The sequence below is a fragment of the Phodopus roborovskii genome, unplaced genomic scaffold (genome assembly GCF_943737965.1).
Source record: "Phodopus roborovskii unplaced genomic scaffold, PHOROB, whole genome shotgun sequence".
Taxonomy (NCBI): Eukaryota; Metazoa; Chordata; class Mammalia; order Rodentia; family Cricetidae; genus Phodopus; species Phodopus roborovskii.
The window spans coordinates 17,676,376-17,691,863 of NW_026126480.1; the positions used below are offsets into that span (position 1 = coordinate 17,676,376).

Genomic DNA, 15,488 nt, shown 5'->3' on the forward strand with positions numbered 1-15,488 from the left:
ATAGAGGAGGATAGAAGGGTCAAGGTTAGGATAGGATCTCCCTTCTGGACTAATGGCAGCTTTCATTCTCTGTTCACATTGCAATTTAACTCTGGGCCAAACATAAGATAGTAAATTGTCTTGACTTTTCTTTGCTTACAGAAAGTAGAACTTGTTTTGAAATTAGTTGGGTTCATAATTACCATGTTTACCTTTTAACTTGCTATCAAATTCATAACCATTTCTTATTTATTATCATTACATACACACGTATGAAAACACAAACTGCTGAGTCCATTTAGTGTTGTTCATGTATATATGTGTTTAGGGATGACTACATGGGGGCCTATTAGGGGGACTCCTCCCTGGAGAAGAATAATTCTTCTCCTCTTAGCAACATTAATTGCTGCCCATCATTTAAGGATGGGGTCTTCTGGGATTTCTCCTACTCACATTGAGATGTCAACTGGTGTTATTGTTTAGGTCTTGTTTGGCAGCCATATTGCTAATATTTCATGGGCTCAGCTCCCTGTCCTAGGTAGCACAATCTATCTCTTAGCAGACATCCTGGATCTTGCAATCTTTCCACTCCTTCTTCTATGTTCCCTGAGCCTTAGATGCAGAGGTTGTATTGTAGATATACCAGTTGGGGTTGGGCACCCCACAGTCACTTGTTCTTTGCTCTTTGAGCAGTTGTGGATTTCTCTGGTAGCTATACAAAAAAGTTTCTTTGATAAAGGATGAGAGCTACTCTTTTTATTTTTTCCCAAAGACAGGGTTTGTGTGTGCAACAGTCCTGGATGTCCTGGAACTCACTCTGTAGACCAGGCTAGTCTGAAACTCACAGAGATCCTCCTGCCTCTGCCTCTGCCTCTGCCTCCCAAGTGCTGGGATTAAAGGCATATGCCACCACCACCAGGTAGAGAGCTACTCTTATCTATGGATATAAGGATAGGTTTTTGGGATATAGTTGAGAATTATCTTGGTTTAGGAAATTGACAGTAGTAGGTTTTCCTCTTGCTTGGTTCTATGGCCTCAGAAGCTACAAAGAGTTGGTCAGGTTTTGGTACCATGCAGGCATTCCCTAAGTTCTCTATTTTCTGTTTTTAAAGTCTTGCATGGAGTTGTTGGTTGTATTTGGCACCTTTCTTTACTTTTTCTCTGAAAAAAATACCTGCTACAAGCAATTTAAAAAATGGAAGGATTTCTCTTGGCTCCGGTTTGAGGGTGCAGTCCATCATGGCAGGGAAGGTATGGAGGTAGGAGAATGACATAGCCTGGTTACATTACATCCAGAGTCAGGAAGCAGAGACACATTGCTGACAGTAAGAATGTCAGTAGCTGACGATGACTAGTTATAATTGCCTGAATTTGGGGGGGCGCTGGGGAGATGGCTTAGTGGGTAATTTGGCTTTCATTGAAAGCTTGAGGACTTGAGATCAAGTTCCAAGAACTCACATAAAAAGCCACTTTCTACTTTTTTATTCTGCCCTGTATCCTGGCCCATGTAATAGTATTGCCTATACTTGGGGTGTGTCTCCTTTCCTCAGTTAACCTAGTCTGGAAACTCCTTCACGGACATGCCAGAAATGTGTCTTCACAGCAATTCTGTTCCCTGTGGAGTGGATGGTATTGACCATTCTAGTGATGCTTTGGAGCATCAGCTACAGTTTTAATGGCTTTGACACTTCTCCTGAAGCCCTGTGCCTACAGTTGTGGCTCACTGGCACTTGGTCTTCAGATTTTAACATGCTCTCGTGTCTAGGCAGTCTGGAAATAATAACTTTTTTTCTTATACTTTCACATTTATCTAAAAGCACAAGTTATCTAAGTGGCATTGTAGTACATGCATATAATTCCAGCATTCAGGAAGATGAGGCAGGAGGATCAGAAGTTCAAGGCCAGCCTAGGACGATACAGCAAGATTTTATCTCAATAAAGGAGGAAAAACATTTTCAAGAAACTTCCCAGTGTGATATATTCAAAATCCCAGCATATCTGCAGGCAAAGTGCTTTGGTAAAAGTAAACATAGTCTGGCCAGTTAGAACAGTGTGTGCTCTGTAACGCAGATCTTGGAACTAGAATCTGGGCTTAGGAAGGGCTGAAGGAAAAGGGACCCTATTTTGCCAAGCCTAAAGACAGGAGGACAGATGTACTCTGACACTGTAAAGCAGTAGCTCTGGGAAGCAACTCCTGGCTCAGAAAGTGGTATGATAGCCAGACTGTTGTTAGGGGTCTGTCTTAGTGTTTCCCCACACTCCTTAGTGTTTTCCTACATACCTGTGATACCTCATTATAGCATTTCTTTTGATCCATTTGATCTGGAACCTACTTTGTCACCAAGTTCAGTAAAGTTCAGTGCTCACAGTAATCTCCCAGTTGTGTCAATCAAGGAATGATGTAGAAACTGCTCTCAAGCTAGAGGATGTATACAGTATGTATCCAATGAAGGCTGTGCTTTCCCAGTAGACATTGGACAGGTTATAAAAGTAATGTCCTTGGGATTCTGTTTCACCCAGCCGTGTCACCAAGCACTCAAATGCTAGTCAAAACTCCATGAAGAGCTGTGTGTAGCTAGTTAATCCCTTCCTTGGTCAGGACCCAGTAGAGGGGGCAGGCTAGGAACAAGCAAGCATCATGGAATCTGATGAGCCAGTATTGTTAGTGATGGCTTTTAAAATGTTGCTGGGGTGGATTTAGCTGACCTAATGTCTAAATTGGAACAGAGTAAAACTCAGATTTTTTAAAGTGTGTATGCATGTGTATGTCTGTGTACCTAGAAGCTGGAACACAATGTTGTTAGATGACATTCTCTCTCTCTCTCTCTCTCTCTCTCTCTCTCTCTCTCTCTCTCTCTCTCACTCTTTCTCTCTCACTCTCATCCACCTTATTCCCATGAGATGGCATTATATCTGAACCTGGAGGTTATGGGGTTTTGTCTAGGCTGGTGGCCAGCAAGCTCCAACAATACTTCTGTCTCCATTCCTGCCTCTCAGAGCTGGGGTTATAGACATGTGCTGAGCCTTGCCTGTATTTTTATATGAGCTCTGGGGATTTGAACTCAGGTCCTCATCTTTTTATGGAAATCTGGATTTACCTACTAAACTATACTCCAGCCCCTCAAATTTAGGCTTTTATGAGTGTTGAAATTCTTACTGTATTCTTTATAAACATGTATGTAGCACAGAGTACTTGGAGTGCACAGCAAAGTGTTTGTAAAGAGGAAAAATTTGTGGCCATGAAGATGTGACTTAAACCACAGGCACCTTTTTTGGGGCAGTGGAAAAGTGAACATGCCTTCAGCTGTGTGTGCCGAAGGTGTGACTCCAGTCCTGTTGGCCAACAATGCATTTTGTGTGGTGAGTCAGGCTCATTCTTATTTTCCTTTCCAGTCTGAAAACATTTTAGTTATTGTTCCTGTGGGTTGTTTGAACAGATTTTATAGATAATTCTTAGATGTCCTGATCAGAAATACTGTCTCTTGTTCTCTTGAACAAAATGGGGCAGTTAATTAAAATTCTCAGGAGTGGGAATTAACTGCTTCCAACTGAACCTTGGTCTCTGGACTTAGACAAAGCCATGTAAATAATTTCCATATTGTTCTGAGCATTCAAAGGCTGTTTATAACGCTGAGGAGTTATGAAAGCACCCTGCTTTCAAAAGCATTCTGTACTTTTATTCTCACACATTTTTTTATGTATGTAGACCTAGCTGGCCCTCACTGCTGCTCTGCAGGCAATCCCCCCCCCCCCCCATGAACTGGGTATCAGAGATGAGATGGTCTGATGACCTGCCTGAGATGACAGACTGGCTCTTCAAACTTCTGGTCTGTTCTCCGAAGGGATGCTGTAGAAACTCTGTAAATGAATGCTGAACCCCCCCAACAATATATTAGGGTTTCTCTGACTCGAGGTCCAGTTGGATAATAAATGGGGCTCTGAGAATCTACATATTTGAGTCTCCCAGCTCCCAGACCTGTATACAGCTATGTAGGATATATAAATTCTTTCACCATTGCCTCTTAAATAGGTAGGCTTATATTCTTATTTACTTATTGTTGTACATCTTCAGTTTCTGTTTATTTCTTGCTTTCTTCTATCTTCTTTTTCTTTATCGACCCCACCCTAGTACATGCCCCTGGGTCAGTTTATTCTTGTATTCATCTCTTGTCTTCACCTTCCTGGAGGCAGACAGGTGGTGGATAGAAAGTCATCCATTCCACACACAAAGGAGACTCACTGCCCTTTTAATCCCAGTACATCCCACACAGACACACCCTGAGCCACACATTAGCCCTTGAAATGATAATCCTGGTATCCTGGTTTTAACTACAGTGGGTTTAGAACTGACTGCCTGGTTTTAAAAATTGCCAGCCTAAGCAAATCAAGCTAGGGAAGAGAGAATTCCTTTGTAATTCAGTACTATATGCAAATTTTAGGAATTCTTTCCTATAAATCTGTTTCCAGAGGAATAAACTTAAGTGATCATGCTGAGACAGCTGCCTTAGCCAAGACTTTTTGGTCAAAAATAACAGAAACTCAGTTTGATTTAGCTTAAGCCCAGAGAGAACTAATAGGAAGGCTCAGGATGTTTCTCTTCTTTTAGACAGCATAGATGCCATCCTGGGTTTTGGAAGATTCATATTTTCTTCCCTTTTCTTTCTCCCTCCCTCTCTCTCTCCCTCCCTCCCTCCCTCTTCCCTCTCTCATTGTCTCCTCTTGATTCCTTCCCTGCCTTTCTTTTGTGTGTGCTCATTTTATCATTCATGACTCTTGGCTACAATAGAGGTGATGGTCTTGGCCCACTCTAGGCAAGTGCTGATTCCATTAGGACAGAGTTAAGAAGGATCCTCTGCCAAGAGTAATTTAATTCAAACTTTATTTCTTTCCCTTAGCAAAACAACGGGGGAACTTGAATAGTCTGGGGTTCTCACGTTTTATTTTATTTCTTGAGCCTGCCTTTAACTTCAAGCTTTCTATGCAGCAGGAACTTACCCAGAGTAAACACTTGGGAGCTGGAGAGGTGTCTCAGTGGTTAAGAACACTTGCTCTTACAGGTGACCTGGGTTTGATCTTCAGCACCTGCATGGCAGCTCACAACTGTCTGTAACTCCTGTTCCACTCTCTTCTGACCAGGCACACACATGGTGCATAAACATACATACAGACAGAACATTCATGCACATAAAAAATAAATAATTTTTAGGGGGTAAACATCTTAAAGCATGTTAGGTCATTGTTCTTGTATATACCCAAGCTTCATTTTATGCAGATAACTACCCCTGCTGGATCTTGATAGCCAGTTACATTCCTCTTACACACACACACACACACACACACACACACACACACGCTTCTCTCCATCCCTTGATTGCTCTTCTAATAGCTGAGACTGATTAACTATCAGGATACAGCCCAAAATCTCCAACCAAAAAACACCAGCCAATGGCACTACAGCTTCATAAAGCCTGTCATACTGGTGTTTAGAAACAGCCCACCCTCCATTACTCAAGCTATGTGTTTGTTAGGCCTGCTCAGACCCAGAAATTGATGAATGTGTGTAAAGTGTTCTGAGCCTTGCCTTCTGTTGAATGCTATGCAAATGCTTGCTGTGTACCCAGGGTACTGTGCTTGGACAGTACTGTGTTGATCTCATAGAACTGCTATGACCTTTGCTGTGTATGTTATCATTCCATCTATTATGTAAGCATCTCAGGAAAACAATGAGTTTTACTGAACTCTGTTTATAGTATCATCATAGATGTGGTTTATCCCATTGCACCAACTCTCACTGTGAAAGCAAGAGCAATTCCTTTCTTTCCTAGGGATAGGTAGATCTCTCCTAGGTAGCCAGTTTGATTTTCTAGAACTCACCTATGTAGTTCAGGCTAGCTAGCCTTATATGATTTTCCTTACTTAGCCTCCTAGCCTCCTGCATGCTCATCTTTTTTTTTTTTTCTAATTTAAATTTGAAATAAGCTTGTTTTACATGCCAATCCCAGTTCCCTCACCCTCCCTTCCTCCTCTAGCTCCCTCTCAACCCCCATCCTGTCCCCTTTCTGCTCCCCAGGTAGAATGAGGCCTTCCATAGGGAGTCTTCAAAGTCTGTCATATCATTTGGAGCGGGGCCTAGGCCCTTCCCCATGTGTATAGGCTGAGAGAGTAACCCTCTATGTGGAATGGGCTCCCAAAGTCCATTCATATACTAGGGATAAATACTGATCCACTACCAGAGACCCTATAGACTGCCTAGCCCTCTCTCCTAACTAACAGCCACATTCATGGTGTCTGGTTTGGTCCTATGCTGGTTTCCCAGCTATCAGACAGACATCCATGAGCTCCCCCTTGTTCAGGTCAGCTGTTTTTGTGGTTTTCTCCAGCCTGGTCTTGACCCCTTTGCTCATCACTCCTCACTGCAACTGGATTCCAGGAGTTCAGCTCAATGTTTAGCTGTGGGTGTCTGCTTCTGCTTCCATCAGCTAATAGATGAAGGCTCTAGGATGGCATATAAGATAATCTTCAACCTCATTATTGGAGAAGGGCATTTAAGGTAGCTTCTCCACTAATGCTTAGATTCTCTGGACATTTCCCTAGTGCCAGATTTCTCTTAAAACCTATAATGGCTCCCTCTGTTATGGTATCTCTTTTTTGCTCTCCTCTATTCTTTCCCAGACTGAATCTTCCTTCATGCCATACCTGCCTCCTCTTCTCCTCACTCCCTCCCCCTCCCCCCATGCCTCCCAATTTGCTTGGGAGATCTTGTCCTTTTCCCCTTCTCCAAGGGACCATGTATGTCTCTCTTGGGGTCCTCCTTGTTTCCTAGCTTTCGTGGCGGTGTGGATTGTAGTCTAGTAATCCCTTGTTCTATGTCTAAAATCCATATATAAGTGAGTACATACCATGTTTGCCTTTTTTTTTTTTTTTTTTTTTTTTTTTTTTTTTTTTTTTGGTGACTGGGTGACTGGGTGACACCACTCAGGATGGTTTTTTCTAGTTCCATCCACTTGCCTACGAATTTCAAGATTCCGTTGTTTTGTTTTCTGTTGAGTAGTTCTCCATTGTGTAATTGTACCACATTTTCTCTATCCATTCTTCAGTAGAGGGCCATTTAGGTTGCTTCCAAGTTTTGGCTATTACAAATAATGCTGCTATGAACATAGTTGAACAGATGTTCTTGTATGAATGTGCATTTTTTGGGTATATGCCTAAGAGTGGAACTGCTGGATCTTGAGGTAGACTGATTCCCATTTTCCCGAGGAACCGCCATACTGATTTCCAAAGTGGCTGTACTAGTTTGCATTCTCACCAGCGGTGGTGCAGTGTTCCCCTTTCTCTACATTTTCTCCAGCAGAAACTGCCTTTGGTGTGTTTGATTTTAGCCCTGCATGTTCATCTTTTAACACATTGTTTTCCCTCTTCTACTTGCTGCTAGAATGGAGCATGCACCATCAGTGTTTCTATTGTGTGCTGTGAACTCTGTGACAAGCATTTTCTGTACTAACTGAACTTAGGACTCTTATTTTCTTACTGTCACTTTTGAGTCAGTTAGTACAAATGGCTGCTGCAGTGAGTGACTGTATAGGCAGACCTTGTGTTATAATGAGGGACTGGTTCAAATGAGTTTTGTTATCAACTCAGCTGGTAGGTACTGTTCCCAGAAAACACCAAAGACCCAGATGGAGGAGTAGCTAAGGACTGCCTGTATGAGGACCACCTGCATGGGTTTCCTAGGTCTCTCACTGTCAGGGGTCAGAGTTCAGGCATGGCATCAGTGGTGCAAACATAGTGTGAGAGAGTAAGAGCTCCTCCTGTTTATGGACAGGGGGTATGTGGTACACCTAGGGGAGCCACTGGAAGATCCAGGAGCAAAGGCAGAGGTAGTGAGGCAAGATCTGGGCATCATGCTAATGGGTTTCCCATAAGAAGCCTTAATTGGTGGATTTAAAGAGAGCAGATGTTAGTATCCAGCCGGAGATAGCAGCCACCTTAAGATTGTTGGCAAGTGCCTAAATGGTGCCTCTGCAGGAAGTGGCAGGAAAAGAGAGAGGCTTCTGAGTTATCACTGCTCTCCCAGTTGGAGTCATTCTGGTTTTGTAGAGCACTGAAAAGTCTCAGTGGTGATTGCTCCTATGGGAAAGTTAGGCTTATATTTAAAAATAGATGTTACAGATGGGCATGGTGATACATGCCTGTGATCCCAATACTTGGGAGGCTAAGGAATAATTGGTATTAGTTCAAGGCTAGCTTGGGCTACATAGTGAGGTATACTAAGATACATGGTGAAACCCTGTCTCACAGAAAACAAAAATAAATTTGCAAAGGGAACATGAAATTGTAGTAGTCACTGCAGGGGCAGGCTGTAAATAACTGAACAGAGCACAGTGGCCTTGGGGACTTCCTGGAGTCTTGTGGCCAGATAGGCCCTTTAGACCCTGGCCTTCTTTTATCCAACCTCCTATAGGACAAATTGTGAGCCTACAGTTGGACAGTGCCATTTATACATAGTGGTTTTGATCTCGGAATCAAGCATGCATTATCATTTGGGAGACTAGCTGCTTTCTCTATGTCTTCTGAAAAATCCCCATTCATTGTGAGTCCTTCAGTAGGAGAATGTGTCCTGCTCCTCAAGAGTTGTCTTCTACCCGGTTCAGAAAAACAAATGCTGGTTGTGACCTACCTCTATATGCTAGGACAAGTCTGCCACGTGGGAGTACCTGCATATTAACTACTCTAGCAGCAGTAAACCGCCATCTATAAAGAACCCATTTGTCTATAGCATGAAAGAGATTCTATCACAGTGGATGAATTGCTGCAGTCTTGAGCCAGACTGGAAGGAAAGGCAGTGGTGTCACCATGAGCCATCTCAACTGTGCCTGGCACAGCTGTCTGGGAAGTGCCCCAGGCTCAGCCCCCTACTGTCCCTTCAAGAGAAACCCAGTGCTATGTGTAGTGAGGCTCCATTTTACAAAACACCGATTTCTCCATGTGTTCTAGCATGGTAGTGGCCCTGTCAATTGTCTATCACCTGGAATGAAGGGCAGAGGTGATTCTTTTCCTCACATGCAGAGCTTGGAGAGCCTATTCTGGTAGTTGAAATGTGGGGAGATGAGCTTCATGATAAGATGGGCTAACCCTGGGCCTCTCTGACCTGCCCGTTTGCATAATTGGGCTTTTCTCTGATGATAAACACCTCCCTCAGGAATTGGTCATTGACACAGGACCAGCCCAGATTATCAGGATAACAGCTCACTGAGTAGTAAGATTTGCACTTCCAGACAGGCAACCTTCTGCATGGCTGCTGCGACCCTGGTTTCAGCCTTTTATTCAGCATGTTAGGAGCACTTACCCCACTCCCTGCAGAATCAGGTTAGGCAAACCCTAGAAGGTGACAGCTCCTGTGTCTGCCCTTCCCCCCTGCCACTTTGCAGCACCACTCCTCTCTTTCTAGTTCCTAATTACTCAAAATTTATTATTTGCCACCTGTTTCACTCTGAGATCCTCTGGGTGTTATTTATGTAGATTCCTTTAAAAAATGTGTCACTGACACTTAACTGCTCTCAGCTTAAGCACTGTTGAAACTTTTTTCAAGACAATGCTCTATCATGGCTAGGTTTGGAGTGGACATTGCAATTGGTTTCTCGGTTCTCTGACTGTTTAGAATGTAGCAAATCTGCAGAACTCTAGCAGAAAGGTTGAGGATTCCAAGACTGCTGCCCCACTTTTTCTCGTATATATGCTTGGCAAGTGGTGTTGACACCAATCTCCTTCCAGAGTAGACCCTTCACAGGCTGTGCCTCCTGCTGAACCAGACCCAGCATGCCCTGGCCCATCAGGTCAAGCCCTGCTGATTGGTTGGAGGCTCTTTTGAGGCCCTTCCAGCCAAGGGTGAGGTCATCAGGTGGTTTCACCATCTTCTGGGACACACCTTGTAGTGGCATGTGGTCTGGTCCTTTTAGCTGTCTTGAAATCAGGTTTCCTGTGTTGGGATTGATTTTGCACATAGCATCGCCGAAAACGGTCCTTATAAGTGGCACACATTGTGTACTGCATTTGGAAGTGGGCAGGGCAGTGTTTTCCTAGCCCTTTAAGTGTGTTCTTTTCCCCCTCTTCAGTCCCAGGTAAATCACCACAGTGCTGCTAGTAATGAAACCTACCAGGAACGCTTGGCACGGCTAGAAGGAGATAAAGAGTCCCTCATACTGCAGGTGAGTCCTCTTGCTCCATTGCTTCCCCAGGAAAGGAGGGTACAGGGGATCCCTTTGTTGAAAAGTGTTGTTAGGCTGTGAATCCTCCATTTATCTTGCACTGCCAAACATATCTCTTTGAACACTACAAGCCCTGTGGGCAGGCTCAGACTGGGTGCTAGCAATGAGCTAAACTGGACCTAGTCATCTGGGAGCCTGTAAGTCTGCTAAAGGAGATGAGTGCATCCTTTGTCACTTTTAAAACTGAGCCTTGAGTGACACAGGCTTCAGGGAGCATGCTAATGGAATCCGGTCCATGAGTCTGAAGCAGGATCCAGACCAATCGCTTGGATGCCAGATCCCCAGTTCTAGTAGCACAGGGTAGGCTTTTGCTGGCTCTCTCGCTCTATGAGAGGAGCAGAGCTTTGAAACTTCTAGGCACCAAAGCAGTCTCTTGCTTTCAAAAGCCAGTGTTCCTTGGTAGGACATCTCATTGGGTGTTCTTCCAGGGAACCTACATTGCAGCAGGAGCTTTTTCCTGTGTTATCTCTCAAATGCACAAACACATTTGGCAAGTAGGTATTCGGGGTCTGCTCTGCAACACATGTGAACTGAAGGTTTGGAGAATGTAGAGATCAGGGTCCTAATTTCAGCTTTTTAAGAAGCTGAAGGATGATGAATAAGACTGGCTATGGAAACTGGGGATACAGTTTTTAGAGTGCTTGCTTAATATGCATGAAACTCCTGGATTCCATCCCCAGTGCACTGGGATGGTACACACCTGTAATCCCTGTGTTTAGGAGGTGGAAACAGAAGGTCCAGAAAGTCAAAATTACATGGTTGGCTTGATGCCAGCCACATGAGACACTCCCACCCCACCCCACCCCACCCCCATTTTTGAACACAAAAATGTCTTGTGCTGAAATGGAGGGGGGGGATTAGGGTCAGGTGTTGACCCCAAGGTGTGGCCCTTCATTTGGAGTACTAGGCATTGTGAATGAGATGGCAGTATGCTTATTTCTTATTTTATTTTATAAACATGAGATTAACCAATTTTTTTTTTTTTTTTAGGAACTAGAAATTCTGAGAATTTCAAGAAGCAGATTAGATTAATATCTGCCCTTTGGTTGTGGGTCTCTCACCTCCTTTAAAAGATTGAGCTCATATCAAACATGTAATTTTGTAGCCTAATTTTAGTCTTTTATTTGCTTCATTGTCTTCTTTTCCTCCTGCCTGCCTTCGAGCTGCTGTGTAGATGCTGGGAATTGAACCTGGGTCCTCCAGAAAATCAGCCAGTGCTCTTAACCACTGAGCCATCTCTCTAGCCCCTTCATTGACTTTTAAAATAATTAAATCATTATAAAGTAATTGAATATATGATTTATCAGATACTGGTTTTAGGTCCTGTGGGTATATCAGCGAATAAAATGGAGAGAGAAACCAAATGGATACTTAAAATATTCCAGTAGTGATAAGTACCATGGGGAAAATTAAGTCCAAATAAGGAGTGTGCAGGAAGGAGGGAGCTCCTTGGCAGGAGGAAGCCAGGGAGGGAATCACAGATACCTGGAGGAGTACATTCCAGGCAAAGGAGCTGGTCAGTCCAGCCCATCCACAGAGATGAAGTGTCCTCAGTGTATGGACAGAGCAACAAGGGGCTGTTGTAGCTGGGGTTTTCAGAAAGAATGGGTGGAAGCCCCCTTTTGAGAGGTAGCAGGGGTCTGCTTTTGTAGCACAGGTCCCTTGAAGAATCCACACATTTGAAACTTCATCCCCAAGACGTGATTCATGAAATGTCAGTCCAATTTAGAATTGTGTAACCAGCAGTATGAAATTGCAAGATTTTGAACCAGGACCCTCCACAATTGAAACAACACATAGCTATTTAGAAAGGATTACAATTAATAAAGTAGTTCCATGTTATAATGCTCCCTTCCACAGCCATTTCTGTTCTTACCAAATTCTTGACTAATCCCTGTTTAAATAATCCAAATACAATTAGGAAGCTGTTGACTAATGAAGGTGACAACTGACCCTCATGGTTTCTGTTGTACTAGTAGCTGTGTGCAGACCATGCAACTTCTTGCTTCTGTCCTATTCAGTAGTGGCCTGCAGAGCTGGTTCTATGATTTGCAGCAGGCATAGCCTCTTGCATAATCCAAACTGCAGTTGAGTCGGACTGAATGAGTTGGAGCCCTGGACTCAGAATAAGTTTTCATGGGTCTATTTATACAAGAACAAGAATAGTTTCTGTCCTCTCCCAGTACCTAAAATTATGTTTAATATAGAGCTCAAAAGTATTTGCTCTTTAGTATGAGGATAGAATTCTAAAATCTTTAGTGCCAGTTCCATACCTCCTGTGTCACAGTGGAGTTGACCTGAGGTTCAGAGGACCCTTGTAACCCTTTGTCTTTGGTCTTCTGTACCAAAGCTGGCCTGTGGCCTGTACTACTCCATAAACCCCACTAGCACATGGTCTCTAAGTATAGTACAGCTTTATAAATTTTAATTCTTGCAGTGGTACCAACCATAAAACACCTTCCCCAAACAGAAGCCCTGAGACCCAGGAAGCCCAACCATTTCCCAGAATCCCACTCTCTTGAAAGTGTAGTTACTAATTGAAAAACCAGTGCTGCTGATAGTTCAGGAACAAGGATCAAAACCAAATAAAAACATGTGACTAGAGAGATGGCTCAGCAGTGAGGAGCATTGATTGTTTTTCTGGAGGACCTGGGTTTGATTCCCAGCACCACACCCTCTTCTGTCCTCCACAGGCACTGCACACACATACATGCAGGCATATATACAGACAAAATAACCATACATATAATAATAATAAGTAGTAAGAAGAAATATTGACAGTAACACACACACACACACAAATGTGTTGTTTAAATGAGCCTAGACACTGGAAGGAGCCCATCTTTGCATTATTGGAATGTCAGCACACCCTGCACCAGCTTCAAGAGTGTTTCAATCATTCACTCATTACTAGGAGTACATACTAGAAGTACAATATGTAAAGTCAGTAGGCTCACTTAAATATGTGCCTTCGATAATAGGAACTTTCTAATTCATAAAATTCATTTAGACACTCATTAATGAACTTACATTAACTTCTTTGTGCTTTGTTAACCATTACAGAATGGAAAAATAAGTAGAATAACATATATAATTGGAAAAATAAGTAGAATAACCTATATGTAAAGGACCTCCATGTCTTCAAGCAAGAGGGTTACGATTTACTATTCGTTGATTCCTTGAGTTTTGGAAGGCCACCCATTCTTTTTCATCTCCTTGTATGGAACTCTCATAGTAAATAAAACATAGAAAGGATCCTAGGGGTGAGCTGGTCAATAAAGAAGTCTACCAAAACAGTTATGTATATAGTGCATAGTAAAAATGACTTTTAAATGTATTTTTCTTAGTATTTCCATAGACAGTCTCAGGGTTCCTCAGGAAAAAATGACTGCCTCCTGCCATGTGTGTGCAGTGTGGCTTCGGTGTTTGTATGATTTAGAGTCATGTTTTGGCCTGTGAAGCACAGAAACCTTTCTGGAGCCAAGTTTTGTCGGTGCTAATACATGCCCTTTACGTCCCACATTCCTTAATTACTTCCAAACACTCACTTGATAGGTGAGCAGTCCCCACACCCCTATGAGAGAGGGAAGGACATTGGTTGTTTCCATAAAGCTTTGGATTGCTCTTCTCCATGAGGTGGCAGAGCCCTGGCAAGAGCTGAGATATGCCTTGAAGTCGGGCTGCCCTATTAGACGAATAAGAAGCAGAAGTCCAGCCCAGAGGCAGCTCTCATGACTCTTGGGTAGATGCTTTCCTCCTAAGTCTGTCAAGAGCAGGAAATGTGACCAAGGCATTTAGACAGTGCTTAAGATTCTCTGGTAAGAGAGATTCTAACTGGAGTTGCCTTCCTCTGGGATACTTCCTCAACTCACGCACCCAAAGAGAGACCTTCATCACAGCTCACCCACCTCACAGTGCCTGACATAGTCCAGATCCTTCATATTGTTTATGTTCTACAACAGGTGAGTGTCCTCACAGACCAAGTGGAAGCCCAAGGAGAGAAGATCCGAGACCTTGAAGTGTGTCTGGAAGGACACCAGGTGAAACTCAATGCTGCCGAAGAGATGCTTCAGCAGGTAGGGGCATGTGGAGTGGAGGGCTTTGGGCCTGAAGCAGCTCTGTGTTAAATACCCCTTTATGGGCTCCTACTTACTCTTCCCATGAGGCCTGGAGGTGGGGTTGACTGTGCACTGTGCAGTGTTTAGACAGCAGGTGAAACCAACCTGAACGTTGAGGGCGGGCGGGGCTGGCCTGAGAGAAATAACTTGTTGAGCTGGTTAGACAGAGTCCCACAGCACTTTCTTTCTGTCACTTCATCTTATCGTAGTAGAAGCAGTCATCTGCCAAGGGGTGGCACCTGGAGTTGTAGAAAATTAACATGTCAGCTTATTTTCTGCCTTTTCCCCCACCCTCATTCTAGTCACCCCCTCTGTAGTTTCCTTTTGACTAAAAACTATCACACAAGTGCCATCTGACTGTAATTCAGTAAACATCAAAAAGGAAAGCAACAGTTAGCTGCTTCCCCACTTTGTAATACAGTCCTTTTGGTGGTTCTGGTGTGTGTACACATGATTTGCAAAGCTGTAGTCCCTCAGAGGGATAGTCTAGTCCTTAGGGTTCATATGCTTATGTATGATGTGGTGGCTCTTTTAGATTTGAAATTGTAGCAATGTAGACATCTCCACTGTTGTTTACAGTTACTTTAAGTTGAAGTATCAGAATAATTGTGTCATATGGTAAAAAGTGAGTTGTGGCTATTACAAAGGGGTACTGAATTGTCTGCTGAGCATACCATTAGACTTTTGATTCAATCTAGTCAGAGATTTCCTTTGCTTAAATTATCCTTGCATTTTTGGCTATTGTGTAAATTAAAGCATGCTGGGAGCTTATGTTTGTGCTTTGTCCCTGACATAGGGAAGAGTCTTACCATCTATCCCTTAAAATGAGTGGATTTACTTAGTTGACTGATTATAATCCTTTCCTCAGAGCTCCACCTTTTTTTTTTTTAAACTTGTCAAGTTCCGCCTGTGAACACAGTCTTTGCATTATATTGTTGGTCTTAGCATCAATGTCATAGTTTCAGGGTGTGTTAATTTTGTTTGGGTGCATTTGAAGAATTTAAGGGTAGAAAAGGTTAAATCATTATCTTGATGGACCCGTCTTTATAGAATCTAGGTGGTGATGGCACACACCTTTAATACCAGCACTCTGGAGACCGGCAGGTGGATTTCTGAGTTCAAGGCC

The 15,488-nt window shown here is 43.2% G+C and overlaps 1 protein-coding gene across 1 annotated transcript in view; it reads left to right on the plus strand.

Annotated features, from left to right (window-relative positions):
- The window catches only part of Ppfibp2 (PPFIA binding protein 2), a 146,261-nt gene that overhangs the window by 72,228 nt on the left and 58,545 nt on the right, over nt 1-15,488 (plus strand). The window contains exons 4-5 of the mRNA XM_051192650.1: nt 10,092-10,184; nt 14,207-14,320. Coding sequence (XP_051048607.1) covers nt 10,092-10,184; nt 14,207-14,320 — 207 coding nt within the window. The remainder of the gene's footprint in view (nt 1-10,091; nt 10,185-14,206; nt 14,321-15,488) is intronic.